Source organism: Balaenoptera borealis, assembly GCF_965194805.1.
Source record: "Balaenoptera borealis genome assembly, chromosome: 3".
NCBI lineage: Eukaryota > Metazoa > Chordata > Mammalia > Artiodactyla > Balaenopteridae > Balaenoptera > Balaenoptera borealis.
Window position 1 is genome coordinate 134,187,255 of NC_138866.1, and position 23,022 is coordinate 134,210,276.

Consider the following 23,022-nt stretch of genomic DNA (forward strand, 5'->3'; position numbering starts at 1 on the left):
AAGATAACCAACAAGACTTACTATATAGCACAGGGAACTCTACTCAGTATTCTGTGATAACCTATATGAGAAAAGAACCTGAAAAAGAATGAATACATGTATATGTATAACTAAATCACTTTTCTGTACACCTGAAACTAACACAACATTGTAAATCAACTATACTTCAACTAAGTTAAAAAAATAAATGAAAGTAAATAAAATAAAATGAGGTTGTGGTAAGACCACTCCCCCCTCAAAAAGACTATTTACTGAACACCTACTCTGTGCTAGGCACTAGGTATAGAGCGATGAGTAAACTGGCATGATTCCTGTTCTCACAGCTTCCTGTAGAGTGGAAGAGACTGTTATTAAACACAGAACAGTTAAATTATTTCAAATTGTGGTTAAGTGCTCCAAGGAAAAGAGAAGTGTGCTCTGGTGACTTAGGTGAAGGGGTCCAAGGACAGCCGCATTGAGGAAACGGCATTTGAATTGTGAGGACAAGTCAGTCAGGTGGCTGTTTGGAAAAGAATTTCCCAAATGGAGCTATTGCATGTTCAGAGGCCAGGGTGTGGGGAGGAGATTTGGTGCTTGAACTTGTGAAGGCCAGTGTGATTATGTGGTTGCTCCCTACTTGGACATTAGGGGAAGCCACAGGACAACAGAGGGAAGCCACAGGAAATTGGGAGTGGGGGGTCTTAGTGAATTTGCGAGTTGGCTTAACGAGGGTTTCCATTCCCTCTGCTGTTTGACTGGTTTGCTCACCCTGGTGGAGCCCAAGGCTACTTTACATGTGGAAGTCCGAGGAATGGCTGATGTGGCCATAAAGGAACCACTCACCTCTTGGTGACCCAGTGGGGACATTGGAAGTTTGGAAGTAGGAGCCCTACTAGTAAGGGTGTCAGGAGAACTGCAGCCATGCTCAGATGAATGTGCCTTTCTGGGCAGGTTCTTTGGCCCTGGAGCGTCCTCAGCATTCGGGAAGGGGGTTCTTTGGGAAAGAGTCATAGTCTGGTGACTGGGTCTAGGCCAAAAGAGGAGCACTTGACTTATTTTACCACCTCTAGGTCTGCTGGTGGGTTATTTGAGCTCTCTCTCCATGTGTTAGGGGACATCTTGGGCTTCTGTGAAAGTCAAGGGGCCTTTGGAGGAGTGAAGGATGTCTGATTGTTAACTGCTCTGGAAATATGTGGGCATCCAATGTATTTGGAAGAACCCCTGACATCCATAAATTTGTTTTCCCTAAGCTTCTAAAAAGAGGGCAAAGGATTTTTTGATACTTTTGTTCCTTGTTTATGGACTTCATTCTCTCATTCACTTATACATTCAAAAATCATTACTGAATGCAAACTACGTCAGGCACCCTGCTCAGTGTGGGAGATACAAAGGTGAGAAGGGCAGTCCCCACCCTCAAAACCCAGATACTTGGGGAGATGTATAGCCCACGACTCGAGGCTGTGCTGAGCACTATCGGGTATCAGGGGACGGGTGGAAGGAAGAAGGCTTCACCTATATTTTAGTTTTGTGTTAAAGCAATGAAGAAGAGTTCCTGGTCCAAAGATATGGCCTGCCCTCCTCGCAAAGGTGGAGGAATATCTGCGCTGTCTGAAGTTTCTTGTACTTCTTTGTCAAAGATGAAAGACTATCTGTCAAAAGAAACAATATCCAGGAACCCTGTGGGGGATTCCAGGTGCAGAGACAAGTCGATTTCTTTTCAGGCTTTTGTTTGTCCCGTCTTGCTCTGGCCGAAACATGGCACGTTAATTAATTTCTCTCTCCAAGCTGTGTATTTGGGGGATGTTCTTTTTTTCTCTTCTATCAATTTAGAAGATAAAACCATCAAGCTCCAGTAGGCTAGTGTAATCTTTCAGCAATAGACTTAACTGAAAAGTGGTGGTGAGAAGCACATGATAATTCCAAACATTTGCATTTGTTTTCTTGAATTTGTCAAATGTATCTTGATGGACCTCTGAGATGACTGTCCTTTCTGGGAATCACACGTTGTCCTGATTGTCCTGACTATGTGGCTATACACACTTCAACTCATGTGAAGGTGACCTGCCCAGTCCACACTTAAGGCAAGAAAGAAGATGGGCATCTGTTATGGACTAAAATGTGTCCCCACTAATCTCTGTGTTGAAGTTCTAACCCCCAGCACCTCAGACTAGGAATGTGTTTGGAAATAGGGCCTTTAAAGAAGTGATTATAGTTAAATGAGGTCATTAGGGAGTCCTTGTAAGAAGAGGAAATTTGGACTTAGATGGGTAAAGAGGGAAGATCTGTGAAGATGAAGACAGAAGACAGCCATCTGCAAATCAGGAAGAGAGGCCTCAGAAGAAACCAACCCTGCCGACACCTCAATCTTGGCTTCTAGTCTCCAGAACTGTGAAGAAATAAATGTCTGTCGTTTAAGCCACCCAGTGTGTGTTACTTTGTAATGGCAACCCTAGCTGACTAATGCAGTATCTTTTACGAGAAACATTTAATATTTAATAGAGGTTGAGACAAGGTTTTAGACTGACGTGAAATAAACCAGAAAACGCAGCCATCTGCCTTACCCTCAGGGAACCCTATGACAGCCAGTGTGAAACATTCTTACTGGAATAGGCCCAGCGTCTTTGTTAGATGGTGCTACCTTGCATTTTCCATTTTTCCTGCTTCTTTTTTTCTGGTTGTACAGCTCTGTCCTTTCCCGATACAATGAATAGTGCTTTTCTTCCTCCTCTCCTTCCAGTTGGAAGCCTGCTTTCCCTAGGAGTCTGGGCTGTTTCCTTGACGGTTCTTTCATCTGTGGGGTATTTATAGGACTGTTAAGGTTTTACATGCTTCTCTCCCTCCCTTGAGGGGAGCACCCAGCACCAGGCCAGCCACAGATTCAGGGTTCGACTGGCACCTGTTGAACAATTATCGTCTTTTCTCAGTTTGTGTGAGGTGGGCATATTAGAAGCCTTGTTCTTCCTTGCTGGCAGTCTTCGACTGGACAGGGAGAGTGGTAGAAACCGAGTGAAGATGGCAGTCTTCCGTGGGCCTGGGTTTTCTTATTTGATGTGTGAGTTTTTTCCATCTCAAGCTTCCCTCAATTCTAGTATTTTCCAGCAGTGTTCCTGTTTCTCTCCTCCCCAGACCTCATCAAAGTCTGTACCATTTCCTCACCTCTCACTTTTTTCCCTTCCCTGGCCTGGTTTCCGCTCCCCTGTCCTCAGCAGCACCCTCGGTAAGACCCACTTGGGTCTGGACCTGGCCCTCTGCTGTGCTGGAGGAGCTGAGCAGCCCCTCCTCCTGAGACTTTATTTTCCCTGCTCCTGTGACTCCATGCACCTTGCCATCCGCCCCCAGCTTGGTTCCATTTCTTCTATCCAGTCATGCAGTTTGGAGGTCCCGGAAGGATCGGTCTGGGATCGTTGCTTCCTAGATGCCTATCTCTGATCTCGCCTTTGCTTTTGAGCACCAAGTCTGCACAGTCGACAGCCAACTTGACCTCTCCACTTGGGTACTTTAAAAGCACCTGAAACTTAACAAGGCCAGAACTTGCAGTGCTTTTTTTTCACACCTGTCCCTGTTCCAGGGGTCCTTAATTCAGTGGTTAGCACAACCATACAAACCAGGAGTTATCCTTGATAGCCCTTCTTTACCCACCCAAATATCCCCAGTATTCTTGCTCTCACCTTCTAAGTACCTCCTGAATCTATTTGCTTCCTATCACCAGCAGTTGCCCCCTTTGTCTAGCTATGGTCCCTATGTACCTGAGCTCCTGTAGTGGTCATCCAACTAGTGTCCCCACTTCCATGTCCCCCTGGAATCTGTTCTACCCATTACAGCCAGGGTGACACATTGGAAACACAAGCCCTAGATGGCTTCTCACTGCTCTGGGGTTAAAGAAGAAAACCCTGAGCACATTGCATGTGACCCTTCAAGTGTGCCTTATTGCTCAAGCCTCTTTGCCAGCCACACTCTCTCTGACTCTTGGATCCCTGGTTTCTAGAACATGCCATGCTTTCTTCTGTCCCCAGGGCCTGTGTACCTGCTGTCCCCACTGCCTGGACTGCTCCCATCTCCTCTCTTCTCGCTCTCACTGATTAACTGTTGCTTATCCTCCTAATCTTGTCCCTTGTGTCACTTCCTGATGGAACCCAATCTAAATTGGAACCCCCTTCTTTTTATCCTGTCATAGTATTATTTATTCTTTCTTGCAAACATTTGTTATATTTATAATTTTTATATATTCATTTGTTCATTTGATTAATGTTTATTCCTCCTAGGTGGTCACCTACATTGCCTAGCACATAGTAGGTTCACAATTCAATATTTGTTGACCAAATGAGTAACTTCACAATTCAATATTTGTTGACCAAATGAGTATCTTCACAATTCAATATTTGTTGACCAAATGAGTATCTTCCCACCTCACCCACAGACAGTAGTGCCTGGTTGCTTGGTGCCCACGTGGCTCTGACCATGGGTGGAAAGGTCTGGCAGGGCCAGCTCAGCCTTCTTACCCCTGGCCCTGCTGCCTCCCAGGGTGGGGGTGTGTGTGGGACACCTCCTGCCTGATGAAGGGACTGATTTTGGACTCCAAGGTTGATCAGTTCTTCATTCAGGATCTTAACCACAAAAAACCCTATTTTCCACCTTTCTTTGTAAGGAATTTACATGAAAAAAATATGCCTTTTATAAAAGTGACTTGGCCTTGGGGGAAGTTATTCAAAGAATTCATACTTGGAGAGCAAAACTTATTTTTTTCCTTTTTAAAAAAAAAAGAGAGAGAAGGCCATTATTTTTCAAGGATATTGGATTTATGCAGCTGCCAAAAGTTCACCTGGCTGGGAGTGCTTCTGCACATGTGGAACCATCGTTTCTAGTTGAAAAGGTAGTTTTTTGTTTGTTTGTTTGTTTTTAAATAAGCAGACCCTTTGGTTGAAGAAAATAAAAGTGAGTAGAAAATAATTTTTTTGGACCTGATAATTTTCTTGGAAAGCATGTTGTTTGTCTGTGTGTGTGCAAACTTAAAAACGAGACTTGTTGTTCATGCTTCCTCCTCCAGTACTTTCCCCATGTTGACTATGAATCTGTAAGGTGCTGTCCTCGGGTCTTTGGATGTGGCAGTGATAGGTTGTTGGGAAATCTATGGCACACACTGATGCTTGCATTTCCTTCACAGGGCACCCCATTGATTGGTTTTTGTTAAAGATGACTCAGAATGAAGGGCAGCGTTCCTGTCTATGGCAAGATTCTGCAGTGTGGAAGTGCATATCCAATATCTTAATATTTCCATGGTGAAGAAATAAATCCTTATTTCTAGAACTGGGAGGAGTCCTTGAAGCTTGAATGAAATGTAGGAATTAGTTTTAGGCCTGACCCTCTCATTTTAGGCTATATCAGTTTGTGTCTAGTCAGGAAAACAGAAACTGTGCTAGGTATTTCTAATTATGAGATTTAACACAGGGAATTGGTTACATCAGTGTCAAAGTCTGAATGAGCAAAAGTGGAGCTGAGGTAACCCAGGTAATAGCTATCACCCCAGGGCTGGGGAAAGAAAAAGAGAAAAGCGGGCATTTCCAAGACCACAGAGCTTGCAGCAGTGGGGCTGGGGCTCAGACCTGTGAGGGACATCAGACCACCAACGAGGTACAGCCAAGCAGGTGTCTCTATGGATGTACCTCTGAGGGAGATGAGGAGGCTGAGCTGGGAGTTCCCCAGGAGCTGGAGGCTAGAGCCACAGCTGCCCACTACTGCTGGAACAATGCCACCCTGAGCTGGAACACAGGAGCCCATTCTCCCCATCTCCTGCCTTCCAGTCTCCCTCTAGCGCCGCCTGTTGGCAGAGCTGAACAGGAAGCCAGCTAGCAAGGGAGTCCAGGAAATAGTTTGCAGGCCCCCAACCCCAGAGTGGAGCACAGAAGAGAGGGCTGGGAGAAAAAGGGCAAATAACTGGTACACAGGAAATGGATACCTTTCTGTTAAGTGGCACCTTCAAGGGCATCAAGATCAGGCCCAGGTGAATTTTCAGAGTTCCCGACTCCCACCCTGAAGGTATTTTTATTACATCTCATGGCTGCTTATTTTGGGAGAGTTAAAGACAAAAGATAGTGGGGCTATTGGATATGCAGTTGAAACCGCACATCTTACTGTTTTTCATGCTGTGGGAGTGGTGGCTTTGGTTCCTTGAAAATGGGTTGGTGTGGCCATGGCGGGGGTGTCTGTACACAGAAATCTCGCTTGTGGCGACAATCGGTCTCTCCTCCAAGGAGTGTGACTGTCTGTTTTCCATCTTAATGAGAAACATTTGATTTCCATTCTTCTATCCTGTGTGAAATGTCATTAATGTTTCATGGTTTAAATAGCTGATTTCATGTACAGTCATGTTTTGTGTTCTATCATATTTCTGATGATTAAAATATTCTGCCCTCTGGAATGTTGGGAGGTTACATTGGGATGTTGAGCAGGAGTTGTAAGCCACTCCTCTTGAAACTGATATTTTTGTATAATTATAACTTATTGTTGCATGATTGAGGATGTCCTTAGAGAAGCTCTTTCATGCCCCTACCCAGTAAGAAATGTCGAAGACAACAAGTTGATTGGTGAGTGTCTAGACTAGAGGTCCTGATCAGACCCTGTAGGGTGCATACAAGCATCCACTATTGGTTCTGGGTCATGCATGCAAAGTTTAAAAATGAGCATTTAGACCCTAAGAGTTAACAGCAATCATAGTAATGTAATAATAAGTATAGCAATAAGACTAGCAGAATCATTTGAGTGTGCTTATTATAGACCTGACCCTGTGTTAGTTTCCCCACATCCACCCTAGGAGAGCAGAATAATTATCCCCTTGTTTTAGAGATGAGGAAGCTTGCCCCTGGCCACCCCAGCACGGGCAGACTCTACCCAGCTCTGTTGGATGTCACAGCTGGGCTTCTCACAATTAGAGTTGTCCCCTCCTCCTTAGGTGGAGGGAGTACTGTGTGAGAGTTCAATTTTAGGACATTTAGGTTAAGTTCCTTGAAACTTAATCTTGTTATTAATTTGGAATTTCAAAGAGTTAAAAATATTCACTCAACTAAGTGTAATTCTCGAATGTTCCTACTATGCACCAGGCAGCGCTCGGCGCTTTGGTGGGTCCAGAGGGTGATGTTTGGGTCCTTAAGCTCACAGTCTAGCCCAGAAGGTGAGCATAGACTCACGTTAGACTATAACATGGATGGGAGTTTGGAGTTTGCAGGATTGCTGGGGAGCAGGAGATTCAGGGGGCACTCCAAGCACCTCAGAGTTGGCTGTCCAGGTCCTCTACCTGCAGTGGGCCATGGCGGGGGGGGGGTCACTTGGGCAAGCTGCATGGACCCCAGAGCTCCAGTCTCCTGCTTAGTCTGGTCTGAGGTGTTCTCATGGCTACTTCTGTTTTCTAGTTTTGAATTAGTTTTTGATGTGGTAGGTACAGAAAAAAGAAAGTCCCATCCACGTGTCCTGCATGGCAGCCCAGCCAGTTCAGGCGGGGGAGCTGTAGACCCTTGGCACCTTGGGTGGGCTGTGCCACCGAGTGAACAAGGGTACCCTGCCTGCCGAGCAGCACCCCTCTTATTCCGGAAGCCGGTGTCACCGTCTGTGCTCTCACCTCTTCTTTCTAACTCAGACCACCTGTCATCCCCCTTTCTTGGTTCTGCTGCCCCACTCTTGCCCTCCTGTTATGTTGGCTGTTGGGCCCTTGGTCCTTCTGGGTACTCTCACTGCCCCCTCCCCTGCGGACTGAGGGATCACTTGAGGCTGCCGACTTGGAACACGCAGTGGAATTTCTTTGGAATTCCCTTTGATGAGTGTTTTTAATTTTCTGTCCTTCAGTGTTATAGAAGGGACTGAGGGATCACTTGAGGCTTCTGATGGGATTGCCTTTGTCCTGCCCACTAGAGAGCTGGAGAAAACCCATGGTTAATGCAGCTAAAAGAATACATGATTCTGGACTCTTCGCCGATGTTGAGGGTTCTGGTTGTCCACCATGCTAGTGTGCCCAGGTGGGGACGTTCTTGATCTGGACCTTGAGTGCTGTGTGTGGGAAATGTTTATTTTTCTGGCTTGAATGACAAGTTCAGGTTAAGTCTGCATCTCCCTGTTGACTCTGTAAGCATGTTTGACACCTGCTACCTAGTTCCTAGTGGTGGAGACTCGTCTTTGTCTTCTCAGCCTGAAGAGCCCAGTGCTCTTGGGCAGCTGTCTCCATTTCCTCCACCATGTCTGCTTTCCCTCTAATTTGCTTCTGCAGCTGGCAGTGCTCCTTTGGCACAAAGAGTAACCTGAGGTCTTCTCTGGTGATGACATTATAGAATCAGACGTGCAAGGATCCTCCTTGTGCAGCGGGATGTAGAGTAATTTCAGGGCTGGCTTCCACCGTTTGAACTCTCACACCAAATATTTTGTGATTTATGCATTGGTTTTCCCTAGTGAATACCTAAATACTCTATTGTTGTTAAACTAAATAAGTATCTATACTATATAGAGCTTGGCAATTCATAACTGAGCTTATTTTTTACTTTACCAAGAGCAAAACTAACAACTACAGGAAATTATGTATTTGCTCAGCATTTTCATCAGTCTCCAAACTCTTAGAATAAGTAATAATTTGAATATGCTAAAAGTACAACATTTAGAATACCCTTGTTTTCTTCCTTGTCTTTTTCTCTCCCGCAGCTTGTTCCAAACAAGATTCAGGGTAACTTGCATAAAGACACACAATTTTCTTTTTTAATGGATAATTGAGGCAAAAGGAAAATAAATGTAAGAAAAATAATATGAAGCCAGAGATTGAAAATCTACCAAGTCAGCACCAAGCCCCAGCAATGTGCTGGCAAAAGAAACTGCTGGGCTGGACTTGGGAATGATCCCCAGTGTCTGTGACAACAGGAGAGGGCCTGGGGCCTTGCAGGTTGTGGTCTGTTCTCATCAGTGGGGTGAGGGCTGCCTCCCTTGTTCCCACAGTGGAGGGAGACGGCTAATGACCGAGTGAGCTTGGAGGGCCCCCAGGTGGCTGCACGCCTGCCTGGCCTGAACTTTGACTTCTCCTGTGAGGTCTAAATCCAGCACCCATGTTGTTATGAAATTGGTGTTTTTCTTCTTGCTTTTCAATATGCTTATAATCTGTGAATATTTGTATTGATGAAACTTTGTTTATTAGGGTATATTTATGCAGTTCATGGAATTAAAGGTAAAAACAGATTATGGTTCTGTTCTCCCTGTAGGAAAGGAAGAACCATCAGAAGTGATCGCTGTAGAGCTTTGCTGGTGGAGGTGTTGCTGGGAGCAGGGAGAGAAGAGGAGGGTGAGCTTCCCTCCCCCTCCACCCCTGTTCCCACCTGCAGGGATAGGGAATGCAGGTCCTCGGTCTCTTACCTGCTATTACCCAATCCAGGCTTTTGCACAGACTGTTGAGCATCTTTATTTACTTGTTTCACTGCAGAAAGAGTGGTGCCTTTGATGAGGGCTTGTTGCCCTAGACCTCCCTGGAGGGGGTATTCAGTATGTGGCCCGGGCACCGCGTTGCCTTTTGAAATCTGAAAAGTTTTGATCTCTTGAAACCCACCTAGCAGTGGGGGTCTGAATCGAGGCTTGGGGCCTCTCCTCTTGTGCTTGGGACAGGACAGAGCCCTGGGGTATGTGGGGGTCACCAGCCAGCCTAGCGTGGTTGTGGCGTGACAGCCCCAGTTAGCAGTTCTTGGTGAGGGGGGCTCAGGTAAGAGCACACATGGCCTGGGAGCTGGCTGTGTAGTTGCTGCTGTTGCTCAAGGGCCTGGTGTGAGTGGAGGCCATCTGAGCGGAAGGAGCAGCCACTGAAGGCTGCTTCTCCTGGTCAGGTCCTACAGCAGCCAAGTCGGTATACAGCATCCTTTCCCACTGAGTTTTCTGTGGCCTTTCCCATCCCCGTGTTTTAAGTTCAGACAACAGTGAGGAACATGTTCGCACCCAAAGCCAATGCAAGCGGGAGGGTCAGAGCTGCTGGGTGAAGCCTGGGTTCTAGGGCCAAATTTACCCCTGCCCAGTGCTTGACTTCAGCTTTGTTATGTGGGAAATAGGGATTTCACTCTCTCATTCATCCATGTATTCATTCATTCACTCACTCAAGCATGCATTCATTCAGTGAGTGTTTACTTCGCAACACGTGCTGGGCCTGGGGCTGGGGGCAGTGAAAGGGACAGATGAGGTAGTTGTAGTACAAACCCTTTAAAAACCACAGAGCACCTGACCGTTGTGTTTTACCTGTGACTGGGTGTTCTGGGCATATGTTAACGTGCAGCATTTTACCCTTTATGATACCCTGTTTATTAGCTCTCCAAGGTCCATCAGGGAGGGAGGGGCAGGTCTTGTTTGTTCCTACTTGAAAGGGTGATGCCCAGTGCATCATTTTGATGTGTGAAATGTCCAGGGGGTGATCTGTTCCTCTGGTGGGGAGTGCTGGGCTGCCTTTCTTAGTACTCGCCTCTTACGTGTTTAAGCTCGCCATCTCCCAGAGGAATGTTAGTAGTGCATCCTTTTAGACCCTGCTAAAAATGCAGTTCTTTTCATACAGGAACCAGAAAATATAGACATGGTGTGAAAACAAGCAGCCAGTGTGGGGAAGAGCTGCAGAGGAGTTCATGAGTTGGGATGCTGAGAGGTGGGCAATAAATCCCAACTTTGAGAGGAGCTGAGACACAGTTTGGCTTGTGGTCGCCTGGGAGAATGTGGGTGAGCTGGTTATAGCAAAGCTCCTGCTTGGGTGGCCCTTTACTTCTGCTGCTTTAAAATGAGGGTGACATGGCTCATCACAAATTCCAAGCTGGGCAGGTTGGCCTGATCCAGGCAGTGGGCGTCCGGCAGGCATGCTGAGCCCAGGATTTGGAGGTCGCCCATGGTCCACCTTCCTCGTGTTCAGAGAGGACCTGTTGGTGAATGTGGGTGTAGGTCCAGAGAGAGATCCTCAAAGAGGGGCCTCTTTCATTTTGGCCATGTACAAAGGCAGTACTATCTGACACCTTACCTTTTATCTTAGAATAGATCCTGCCTTCCCGAATTCGATTCCTGAGGCCTGGAAGTCTCCATGGGAGGTGGGCCTGGCTTTGGGGAGGAGGGAACCACCCTGCAGGTTGACAAGACATATATATAGATTTATATCTGCTTCTCTCTACATCACTAAATAATCTTCACAGTTGTACTTTTCATGGCTGCCTGCTGTTTTACCATTGTTGGCTTTCTCTGTGGTTGGATTTGTAGATTGTTTTTCAGTTTGTCTCACTGCACGGACTATTCTTGTTTGTACACTATGACCCATATTTCAGTTTTTTCTTATAGTATGCATCTTTGGTTCTGGAATGATTGGGTCACTGTATGAGGGCAGTTTGTGCATATGTGGGTTGGGTTTACTGCATGGAAGTTGTAGCAGAGCTGGCTTCCGTGTGAGCTGGTATAAAGATGGAAAAAATAGCTATCAAATTAAGGAACTGCCTTTCTATTCACATTCGGATTCTGAAAGTACATGTTATTCATATCAACCTTTGATGTTAGAGGCTTTTGCACCCACAAATCTGTATGTCAGTCCTCACATGGCAGCTTTGAGTGTCCAGACGTCCTGACATGGGCTCAAAATAATGACCATAGCTGTTTAGCAAGTAAGATCTTCTAGGAAATCAGTTGACCTGAAGAGTTAGTGGAAGATTACTTACTGTTTACTAATACCTTCCCTGTGGTGAGGAAGGAGCAAACTCCAATCTTGGCCTGGATGTCTGTGTCCTGTGATTTGTTTTTTGTTTTTTTTTTTTTTGATGATGCTTTTTTTTTTTTTTTTTTTTGAAATACTGCTTTTGTGCCTGCTAACGTTTGTAGCTCCTTATTCGTGACTCTCGGCCTGGTCTCTGGACTGCCCTCTTCCAGGCCCCTGCTCATTGGCCCAGCAGTGGGTCATGGTGCTTTCAGAAAGCCTGGGGGTCTGTATCATTAACCTTCCCCGCCGGGCCCAGGCTTCCTTTTCCTCCACAGACTGTGCTGTTCTCCCCGTTCCCTGCAGGGACAGGTTTTCTATTCTGTAATCTTTGGCCCCATCTGCCCCGTCGCTGCCACAGTGGACGGGCGTGACCCTCGTGACATCTGACCCCCAGGCATGCAGGCTCGGCCGCGGCAGCAGAGGGCGATGGATGCTGGGCCCGGCCACTGGCCGGGGAAGACTGACCATTCTCTTGGGGAGGCTTGATGGAAGGCCTGTTCACTGCGTGGACAGGAAGCCAGTACACTAAAGGGCTGCACAAATGTCTCTATTGTTTTCTAGAAAAGAAGAAGCCGAGGAGGGGCTGGCCGTCACGAGACTGGCGGGAGCGGAGGAATGCCATCCGGCTGACCACCGAGCACACAGTGGAGACGCTGGTGGTGGCCGATGCTGACATGGTGCAGTACCATGGGGCCGAGGCCGCCCAGAGGTTCATCCTCACTGTCATGAACATGGTGAGTCCGGGACCAGCACCTTACCAGGGGTTTTGCTTCCTCTTGGACGAGCGCTCTGCATGTGGGTGCTGGCCATCTTCTCCTGGGGCTGGGGGATGGGGACATACACAGCCTTGTGACCCCTGGGCAACACGGAGGCACCCCCAGGGAGAGGCCTGACTCGCCAGCCTGGTGTGGGGTCAGCGCCTGAGTCTGCTCAGTGATGGGAGTCTGCCCGCACTCCTCACCAGAGGCCTCCCAAGACCCTTTCTATGGGTAGATGCCCCTCCAAGGGGATTCAACGCTAAGTCAGTCCCTGCTGTAAGGAGCCAACAGTCTCATAGGAGGAATCAAGATCAGACTTTAATGTAAAACAGAGCTTGTCGTGCGCAAGGAAGAGAGGTTATCTAGTTGAGGGAACCAAGGAAGCAACCTACGTCTACATCTGATTTGTTGAATGAGGAGTGAGGGAAACCTTCACTTGGTGGGTAGGTTGGGGAGGGACCTCATGCCTCAGATTGTAGATGCAGGTGGTTGTTTGCACAGAAGGATATTTGTGTGCATCCCAACTCCACCCGTCTATACATTCTCCTAACAAGCATTTTTGAAGACTTCCTGGCATTGTGTTAGTTGCTGGGGGGGCAAATGCAAAAAGACCCGGTCCTTCCCTCAGGAGGCAGTGGTGTCACAGATGGATGGAGTGTCTGTGTTTCTGTAGACATCTCTGCAGGGAGCACTGGGGGCTGGGTGGAGGGCTGTGGAGTGATCACCCCACAGCATGGAGGCTTCATGAAAGAGCTGACCCTTCAACTGTGTTTGCCAGATGGGGGAGCGGTGGTAGGTCATGCAGGGGATGCCACAGGAGCTGCATCCGGGGGAGGGCAGGTGGTGTGATGTGGCTGCAGCAGGGAGTAGAGCAGCCTTAAGGTGGGGACGTGCATAGGGTCAGGATGTGGAGGGGGGGGTAAGGCATCCCTAGGAGCGGGGCCGCCGACGGGGAGGGGAGAAATGTGTCTGGAGCGAGGTTTGGAAGAGCAACCCCAGCAGCTGCACTTGGGTGGATTGGAGTGAGAAAGGCAAGAAGGAGCACTGGGAATGGAGTGTGTGAGGAGAGAGGGTCTGAACTAAGGGGCAGGAGTGGGGATGGAGGAGGCATTCATGCAGAGAGGAGGATGTGCTGGGAGGAAAGACCCACAGGACTTGGTTCCTGGCTTGGAGAGGCAGGAGGAGGAGGCGAGAGAAATCCAGGGGACACCTGGGCTATAACCTGGATGGCTGGGTGGATGGTGGGGCCACTGGATGGGAAAAGAAGGAACAGAGCATTTGGGGACACAGCGAGGAGTTCTAGTCTGGACAAGCTGGCTTCGAGTTCCCCACAGGAGCTCAGGATGGAGGCTCTGGCTGGAAGTAGGGACTGGGGCTGATTGGCGCACAGCTGGGAGATGCAGCTGTTGGCGTGGCCAGCCATGTCCAGGTGGAGCACATCGGGGAGAAGAGAAGCTGCCCACAGATGGCACAGTGGAGTGCCAGTCCCAGGGGGCCAGGCAGAGGATGGGGAGCTGGCAGAAGGGCAGACAGACTGGGCAGAGGTTGTCCCTAAGGAAAGAGGTGAGAGGTGCAGGAAGGGAGTGGTTAACAATGCCACATGCTGCAGCCAGGTCCCCGAAGGGATAGCTTTAGGGATTGTTGAGGGTGGCAGCTGGGTAGGGGCAAACTGAAATGAGACCAGGAAGTGAAGAAGTAGAAACAGCATCGCAGAAGATCTTGGCTGAGGGAGAGAAGAGAAAAGATCCTTGCTAGATGGAATCAGGGTCAAGGAGGACTTTGGAGAGGGAAAGGGGTCAGGGGTTACAAGTGTGGGGTTTAGGCCCAGACAGGCCTGGACCAGGACTCCTGCTCTGAGCACAGAGCTGGCTGGCAGTGTCAGAACCGCTCTGAGCTGGCTCCCCCTGCATGAAGAGCAGCGAGGCAGGGGCTTAGCCACCCCGAGGGCCTTGTGCCTGGCTGCGGAGGCACGTAAGGCTCATGGAAAGAGAGTGAGTAGAGAAGGCCAGGCCCTGGGCTGTGCTGCGGGGGGTGAGAGATGGCTGAAGGCAGCCCAAGAGCAGGGAGGCTAGAGACATCGCCAGGGTCACACAGGAAGTCACTGGTGGGGCTGTGACCATCAGGCCAAGCCTGTCTATAACTGGCCACAGGGAAATATATGGTCGTGAACCCCACCCTGGGCTAATGGGGGTGGCAAGCCTCATGGCAGCCCTGGCCCCTGTGAAGACAAGACTCTGGTACCTTGACCTCTGTCAGGGTGACTTGCCAGTGCTTGCTTTCGGGACACGTATCAATTTGCAGGAAATTCCATCTGTCTGGTCCACACGCCCTCAGACAGGCCGTGCTGTAAAGCTGAGGCTGCTTTGGTGGTGTGTGGAGATCAGAGTCTTTAAGGTGAGTTACTGTTTGGACCCGCAGACCTCCCAGTAGGATGGGCTCTTCTGCAAAGCAAACGGAGATGTGGACCCCCTGCGGGGCTGATCCAGGACTTATCTGTTTTCAAAACATGGGCACAACATGAGGCACCTGGTCACCCTCCCTTTCAAAGTCATCAACTCTGGGAGTTCCATTAACTTCTTTCCTCCCTCCCTCCCTCCTTCTTTTCCCCTCCCTCCCTCCCTCCCTCCCTCCTTCTTTTCCCCCTCCCTCCCTTCCTTCCTCTCCTCCCTCCCTCCCTCCCTTCCTTCCTTCCTCTCCCTTCTTTCCTTCCTTCCTTTCTCTTTCTTTCTTCAGATTTTTAAAACTTGTGGTTAAAAAATACATACCATAAAATTTTCTTTCTCACCCACCTTTAAGTCTACAGTTCTGTGACATTAGGTACATTCACATTGTTGTACAGCCATCATCACCATTCATCCCAGAATTCTTTTTGTTTTGCAAAACTGAAACTCTGTACACATTAAACACTAACAGCCCATTCTCCCCTCGCCCAGCCCCTGACAGCCACCCTTCTACTTTCTGTCTCTATGAATTTGACAACTCTAGGGACTTTATATAAGTGGAGTCACACAGTATTTGTTCTTTTGTGACTGGTTTATTTCACTCAGCATGATGTCCTCCAGATTGGTCCATGTTTTAGCAGGTGTCAGAATCTCCTTCCTTTTGGCTGCATAATATTCCATTGTGTGGACAGACTACATTTTGTTTGTCTCTTCATCCATGGATGAACATTCGGGTTGCCTCCTCCTAAGGCTCTGTGCACAATGCTGCTGTGACCATGGTGTACAGTCTGTCTCAGTCCCTGCTTTCTCTTCTTTTGGGTATGGACCCAGAAGTGGAATTGCTTCTGTTAACTTTTAATGGTTCTTGGCCCTGATTTCTGAGAAATATTTCTGAGTTCCACATTTGCACAAGCCCAGGTCTCCCCGGTGGCTGATTAATGATGGGTTGCAGTGCTGCAGTTGCCCAGAGGAAGCCCAGGAGGTGGGCTGCTGGGACCTGGCTTGGCACCAGACTCTTTCACCTGTAGGTAATTTATCTCATTTATATTTTTTGTCCAGGGCACAAATCCAAGGAATAAACATTCATTACAACAACTAAAGTAGTAATAAGGCAAAGCTCCTAGTTTGACGTTTGCTTTCATAATTTTATCATTCGGACAAGGGCAGCTATTTTATCACAGGCTGGGAGAGGGGTTGTATGTGGGAACATTGTTCTCCCCATGAGCCATGGGCTATAAGGACTGAACTACAGGGGCTGAGTGGTGGTGATGCTTGGCTTTAATTTGACCCTCTTCAGTCCTCTTCAGCTGCTGGTACTATGATGTTAGAGGCTCCAGATCCCGCTGCTGAGGGCAAATCTGGGGCCAACCACATTAATTTGGGATTTATATGTTTCTTAACGAGGCCTACCTAATAAGAGCAGTGGCACTTTGGTGAAGGGCACGTGGCATTTGTACACTGACACTTAGCCCTTCAGTCATCTGCCCTTGGAGTTTCTTGGCAAGTCTGATGAGGCCAGAAAACAAATGAAAGCAGAGTGTCTGATCCACTCACAGACTCTCACCGCTGGCAACCTGTTTCTGTTGTTCTAGCTGTGGGTCGCTCTTCAGCATATTTAAAAACAAGTTACATTCAGACAATGCACCTTACTTTAAACAAAGCCGCCCTCCACCATCACCACCATCTTTCAATTTCTCAAACTCTAGTGTAGAAAATCCGAAGAATTCTATCCTGCCTATGGCTGTTTCAGAAAAGGGATTTCTGTTAGTAAGATCATCTTTAAGCCAGGAGGATGGGAAAGGATTGTGGCTGGGCCGAGGAGCCCTGTCATTAGACAGGGCCCCCAGGTGCAGCCAGCAGGAAGGTGAGGCCAGCCAACCCCTCTCTTTCCTGTCAGACAGTGTTTTCTGTGGCTGTGTAGGACTGAAGCAGCTCTGTTTCCTTAGATCCTCTGGATTTGGAAGGAAATCTGCTGGAGTGGTTGCCACCTTCATTCCAACCAGTTTCTCTCCAGCATCATCTGGTGCCAGTGTCCAGGCGCCCACCCCTCACTGCCCTCCCACTTGGGTCTCTGTGGGCAGGGGACTGACTCAACTCTTACGTGCCACTCTGACCCCAGGAGCTAAACACAGACAAGTCCCTGTCCCCAAGTCAGGCCAGGGGGCTTGCGGGACCTACGTGTGTAGTAGCACATCCACAGCTGGGAGAATTTGGTGTCAAGTGCTCACAGTTTTCATAGCATCTTATAGTTGTGCTGTATTAGATCTATGTCAATCAGTAGCCCAATGGCCCATGTTTGAGAGGAAGGAAAGAAGTGTGTTTGTGATGCACTGACCAGTCCAGATGGAAGCTTCTTGATTTCATGTCACTTCCCCCTCATACCTGGTGGATTTCATCATTCTCATTTTACAGTGAAGGAAAGAGAGGCTTGTGGGGAGTACAGGGTGCAGACCCACTGAGTACTTAGCAGGGTGAGGACTCAGGCCTGGGCTGAGGGACCCCTGTACCACCTTGTCAAGGTGATGAGCATATCTCAAATCTGTCTTTTCTCTCCATCTCCACCCTGGACTGACCACCATTATTTTTTACCTTGACAACTGCAGGAGTTTTCTTGCTGGGCTCCTCACTTCCATTTTCTTCCCCCTTGAATCCTTGCTGCAGAATGGCCAGCAAGATCTTCTTCCAACAGGATTAGAACCTTGTCACTAGGCAGTTCTGAGACTCTCTGTGGCTTTCCTCATGGTGGATATGGAAATCCTTCCCCTTCTGCCCTCCCAGGCCATGTGGCTGGGATCCACCTGCTTCTCCTGGGCTTCATTCCTTTCTCCACGTTAACACAGACTCCTGCCATGTGGGCCACCATTTCTCAGGGGCCCCAGCTCCTCTCTGACTTGTGGTAACTCTTTGTCAGGAATGTTCTTCACCCCGCTTCATACATGGCTAGCTCCTCTGTCTTTTAGGTCTCTGTGTAAATGTCCCCTTAGAGGGGCCCTCCTTGCTGACTCCTCTGAGAAGGCCACCTGTTTTCTTTATCATAGCAGTCTGGTTCTTACTCGGTGGTTCTTATCTTGATTTATAATTCCACATTTATTTCCTTTTTAAAAATCATCTTGCTGCGGAGTTTTTGTATGCTATTGAATTTAAGCTGGTATAAAATCAGAGTGCTGTAATGTTAGGATGTTAAATGTAATGCTCATAGTAACCACAAAGAAAATAGCTATAAAATATACATAAAAGGAAATGAGAAGGGAATTAAGAAGTTTCACCATAAAAAATTTAACATGCAAAAAAATCAGTAATGTAGGAAATGAGGGACCAAAAAAAAAGCTATAAAACATATAGAAAACAAATAGCAAAATGCACAGGTAAGTCCCTCCTTGTCAGTAATTATCTTAAATGTATGGATTAAACTCTCCAGTCAAAAGACAGATTAGCAGAATGAATATAAAAAAATGCTCCAATGTATACAAGAGGCTCATTTTATATCAAAAGACACAAATAAATTGAAAGTAAAAGAATGGAAAAAGATATTCCATGCAGATAGTAACCATAAGAGATCATGAGTGGTTATACTAATATGATACAAGATAGACTTTAGTCAAAAAAAGTTACAAGAGACAAAGAAGGATACTGTATATTAATAAAAGTTTCAATACAGGAAGAAGATATAACAGTTACAAGTTTTTATGCACCTAATAACAAATCATTAAAATATATGAAGCAAAAATTTGTAGAATTGTAATGAGAAATATGCAGTTTTCTAAAATAATAATTAGATAGTTCACCTCCCGCCCACCCCCCCCCCACCTCTCAGTAGTGGATAGGAAAACTAAACAGAAGATAAGTAAGGATATAGAGGACTTGAGCAACACAATAAGCCAACTAGATCTAACAAGATATACAGAACACTCTTCCCAATTACAGCAGGATAATACTTTTTTTTTCAAATGCACATGGGGCATGCTCCAGGATATACTGTATATTAGCTCACAGATCAAGTTTCATCAGATTTAAAAGATATCATACAAAGTATCTTCTCCAACCACAGTGGGATTAAGTTAGAAATCAGTAACAGAAGGAAAACTGGAGAATTCACAAATATGTGGAAATTAAACAACACACTCTTAGACAACCAGTGGGTCAAGGGAGAAATCACAGGGGAAATGAGAAAAATGCATAAAGCTGAATTAAAATGAAAACACAATATACCGAAACTTATGGAACACAGTGAGAGCAGTGCTCAGAAGGAAATGTATACCTGTAAAATGCTTACATTAAAAGAAGGATCTCAAATCAATAACCTAACTTCACACCTTAAAGAGCTAGAAGAGCAAACTAAACTCAAAGCTAGCAGAAGGAAGGAAATAATAAAGATTAGAGCAGAAATAAATAAAATAAAGAATAGAAAAACAATAGAAAAAATCAACAAAACCAAGAATTGATTCTTCAAAAAAATTAACAAAATTGATAAATCTTTAGCTAGACTGATTAATTAAAAAAAACTTGAATTACTAAAATCAGAAATGAAAGTGGGGGCATGACTACCAATTCTATAGAAGCAAAAAGGATTATAAAAGAATACTATATGAATTGGGCAATTGGGATTGACATGCATACACTGATGTGTATAAAATTGATGACTAATAAGGACCTGCTGTATAAAAAAATAAAATAAAATTCAAAAATTAAAAAAAAAAAAAGAATACTATGAACCATTGTATACCCACAGATCAGATAACCTAGATGAACTGGACAAATACCTATAGAAACACAGAGCTTACCAAGACTTAATCGCAAAGATCTAAAAAATCTGAATAGACCTATAACTAGTAAGGAGATTGAATCAGTAATCAGAAATCTCCTGACAAAGGAAAGCCCTGAACCTGAGAGCTTAGCTGGTGAATTATACCATACATTTAAAGGAGAACTAATTAATCAGTCCTCCTCAAACTCTTCCAAAAAACTGAAGAGGAGAAAATGCTTTCTAATTCTTTTCTATGAAGCTAGCATTGCCCTCATACCAAAGCCGGATAAAGACACTACAAGAAAAGAAAACTGTAGTTCCTTATGAATAAGAAAACAATTTCCCTTTTGAACATTATTACAAAAATTCTCAACAAAATACTAGCAAACCAGAATCATACTGTGCACCATGACAAACTGGGATTTATTTCTACAACACAAGGATGGTTCAACATACAAAAATCAAGCAGTGTAATACACCACATTAACAGAAGGAAGGAAAAAATCACATAATCGTCTCAATTGATGAAGAAAAAGCATTTGATAAAATTCATCTGTCTTTCATGATAAAAAACACTCAACAAACTAGGAATAGAAGGAATCTACCTCAACATCATAAAAGCCATATATGAAAAACCCATAGTGAATGTAATACTCAATGGTGACAGATTGAAAAGTTCTCCTCTAAGATCAGGAACAAGACAAGGATGCTTACGTTCACTACTTCTATCCAACATAGTACTGGAAGTCCTAGCCAGAGTAATTAATCAAGAAAAAGAAATAAAAGGCATCCAATTAGGAAAGGAAGAAGTAAAATTATCTATGTTTACAGATAGCATGAGCCATGTAGAAAATCATGAAATCCTACACACAAAAATTAGAATAAAATAATTCAGCAAATTAGCAGGGTGCAAAACCAATATACACAAATCAGTTGCATTTCTGTAACTAACAGTGAACAATCTGAAAAGGAAATTAAGAAAACCATTCCATTTACAATAGTGTCAAAAAGAATAAAATACTTAGGAATTAATCAAAGAGGTGAAAAACTTGTACACTAAAAACTACAGAACATTGATGGAAATAAATTAAAGAAGACATAAATAAATGGAAAGACACTGATGTTCATGGATTAGAAGTCTTATAATTAAGATGTCAGTACTGCCCAAAGCAATGTACAGATTCATGCAGTCACTAGCAAAATCCTAACAACATTTTTCCTTGCAGAAATTGAGAAATCCATTCTAAAATTTGCATGGACTCTCGAGAGACCCTGAATAGCCAAAAAAATCTTGGAAAAGAAAAAGTTGGAAGACTCACATTTCCTGATTTCAAAATTTACTACAAAGGTATAGTAATCAAAACACTGTGATACTGGCATAAAGACAAACATATAGACCAATGGAATAGAATAGAGAGCCCAGAAATATACTCTGACATATGTGGTCAAATGCTTTTCAACAAGACTACAAAGACCATTCAATGGGGAAGTGACAGTCTTTTGAACAAATGGTGATGGGAAGACTGGATATGTACACGCAAAAGAATGAAGTTGGACCCTTACCTAACATCATATACAAAAATTAATTCAAAATGGGTTAAAGACCTGAATGTAAGAGCTAAAACTATAAAAATCCTAGAAGAAAACATAGGGGAAAACTTCCTGACATTGGATTTGGCAATAATTTCTTGGATATTACACCAAAGGCACAGGCAACAAAAGAAAAAAGTAGACAAATTGGTCTTCACCAAATTTTAAAACTTTTATGCATCAAAGGACACTATAAACAGAGTAAAAAGGCAACTCAAAAAATGGGAGAAAATATTTGCAAATTACATACCTGATAATATCCAGAATATGTAGAGAACACCTAAAATTCAACAACAACAACAACAAAACTAAACAACCTGATTTTAAAATGGGCAAGGGACTTGAATAGACATTTCTCCAAAGAAGATACACAAATGGCCAGTAATCATATGAAAAGATATTCAGTGTCACTAATCATTAGGGAAATGCAAATCAAAACCACAATGAGATATTATGTCACTCTCATTAAAATGCTGTTACTAAAAAAATTGTAAAATAACAGGTGTTGACAAGGATATGGAGAAATGGGCACCCTTGTGTACTGTTCTTGGGACCATAAAATGGTGCAGCTCCTTTGGAAAACAGTATGATGGTTCTTAAAAAAAATAGAATTTTAATATGATTCACTTCTGGGTATATACCCCAAAGAAGTGAAAGCAGGGTCATGAACAGAAACTTGTACACCCATGTTCATAGCAGCATTATTCACAATAGTCAAAAGGAGGAAGCAACTCAGTGTCCACTGAAGGATGAATGGGTAGACAAAATGTGGTATATACACTCAATTAACTATCATTCAGCCTTAGAAAAGGAAGGAAATTCTGACACACGCTACAAGGATGAACCTTGAGAACATTATATTAAATGAAATAAGCCAGTCACAAAAGTATAAATACTGTACAAATACTGTATGATTATACTCAAATGAAGTGCCTGGAGTAGTCAAATTCATAGAGACAGAAAGTAGAATGGTGGTTGCCAGGGGCTAGAGCAGGATGGGGAATGGGGAGTTAGTGTTTAATAGCTGCAGAGTTTCAATTGGGGAAGATGAAAAAGTTCTGTAGATGGATAGTAGTGATTGTTCCACAACAATCTGAGTGTACTTAATGCCACTAAACCATACACTTAAAAATGTAAATTTCATATTATGCATATTTAACAGAATTTTAAAAAACCCACCCTGCTTACTGTCTTTGCACCATCTATAAGCTCATCTAGGTAGGACTGTGTGTACACCTTTGTCGTTATTTCCCCAGTGCCTTGTACATGTGCAGGTGATCAAGAAATTTTTGTGGCATCTGTGAACTCATAAATGAGTGACTAATGCCATTTTCTAACATCCTTTGCAAAGGATTTAGCGCTGAAGTTGTGTAAACACTGGCTTTCCTTTTTTAATTCCTCGATTAATTTACATCTGAAAAGCCTTTTGTATTCTAAGCATGTCACACAGATGTGATGTCCTAAACTCTAATAGAAAGTGTTTCTACATAAATGCAATTACATATTTACACCTCCCACACAGCCCACTGTGCTATGGGTGGTCCCCTTCAGCCCCTGTCATATCTTGTCCTTCAAGGAGGAGGTATCAAGATGGAGCTGATAAAGCAAGTGTGGTGGGAAAGAACTGTTCTGAGAGCATGCTTGGCTGCTACAAACGACTTCACCTCTGAGCCCTGTTGAATCAGTCTTCAGAGCAACAGAAGAAGTGGCTGCTATGAGAGCAGAGCCACTTTGGTCATTTTTGAAGACTTGTAAAGCATGGAAGCGGTACTAAAACAACCCTGGCATTGT

The 23,022-nt window shown here is 45.1% G+C and overlaps 1 protein-coding gene across 15 annotated transcripts in view; it reads left to right on the forward strand.

Moving 5' to 3' along the window:
- ADAMTS17 (ADAM metallopeptidase with thrombospondin type 1 motif 17) overlaps positions 1-23,022 on the forward strand; it is a 354,337-nt gene that overhangs the window by 43,652 nt on the left and 287,663 nt on the right. For all 15 annotated transcript variants that reach the window (XM_082385141.1, XM_082385142.1, XM_082385143.1 and 12 more), the window contains one exon: positions 12,260-12,432. In XM_082385141.1, the coding sequence (XP_082241267.1) occupies positions 12,260-12,432 (173 nt within the window). The remainder of the gene's footprint in view (positions 1-12,259; positions 12,433-23,022) is intronic.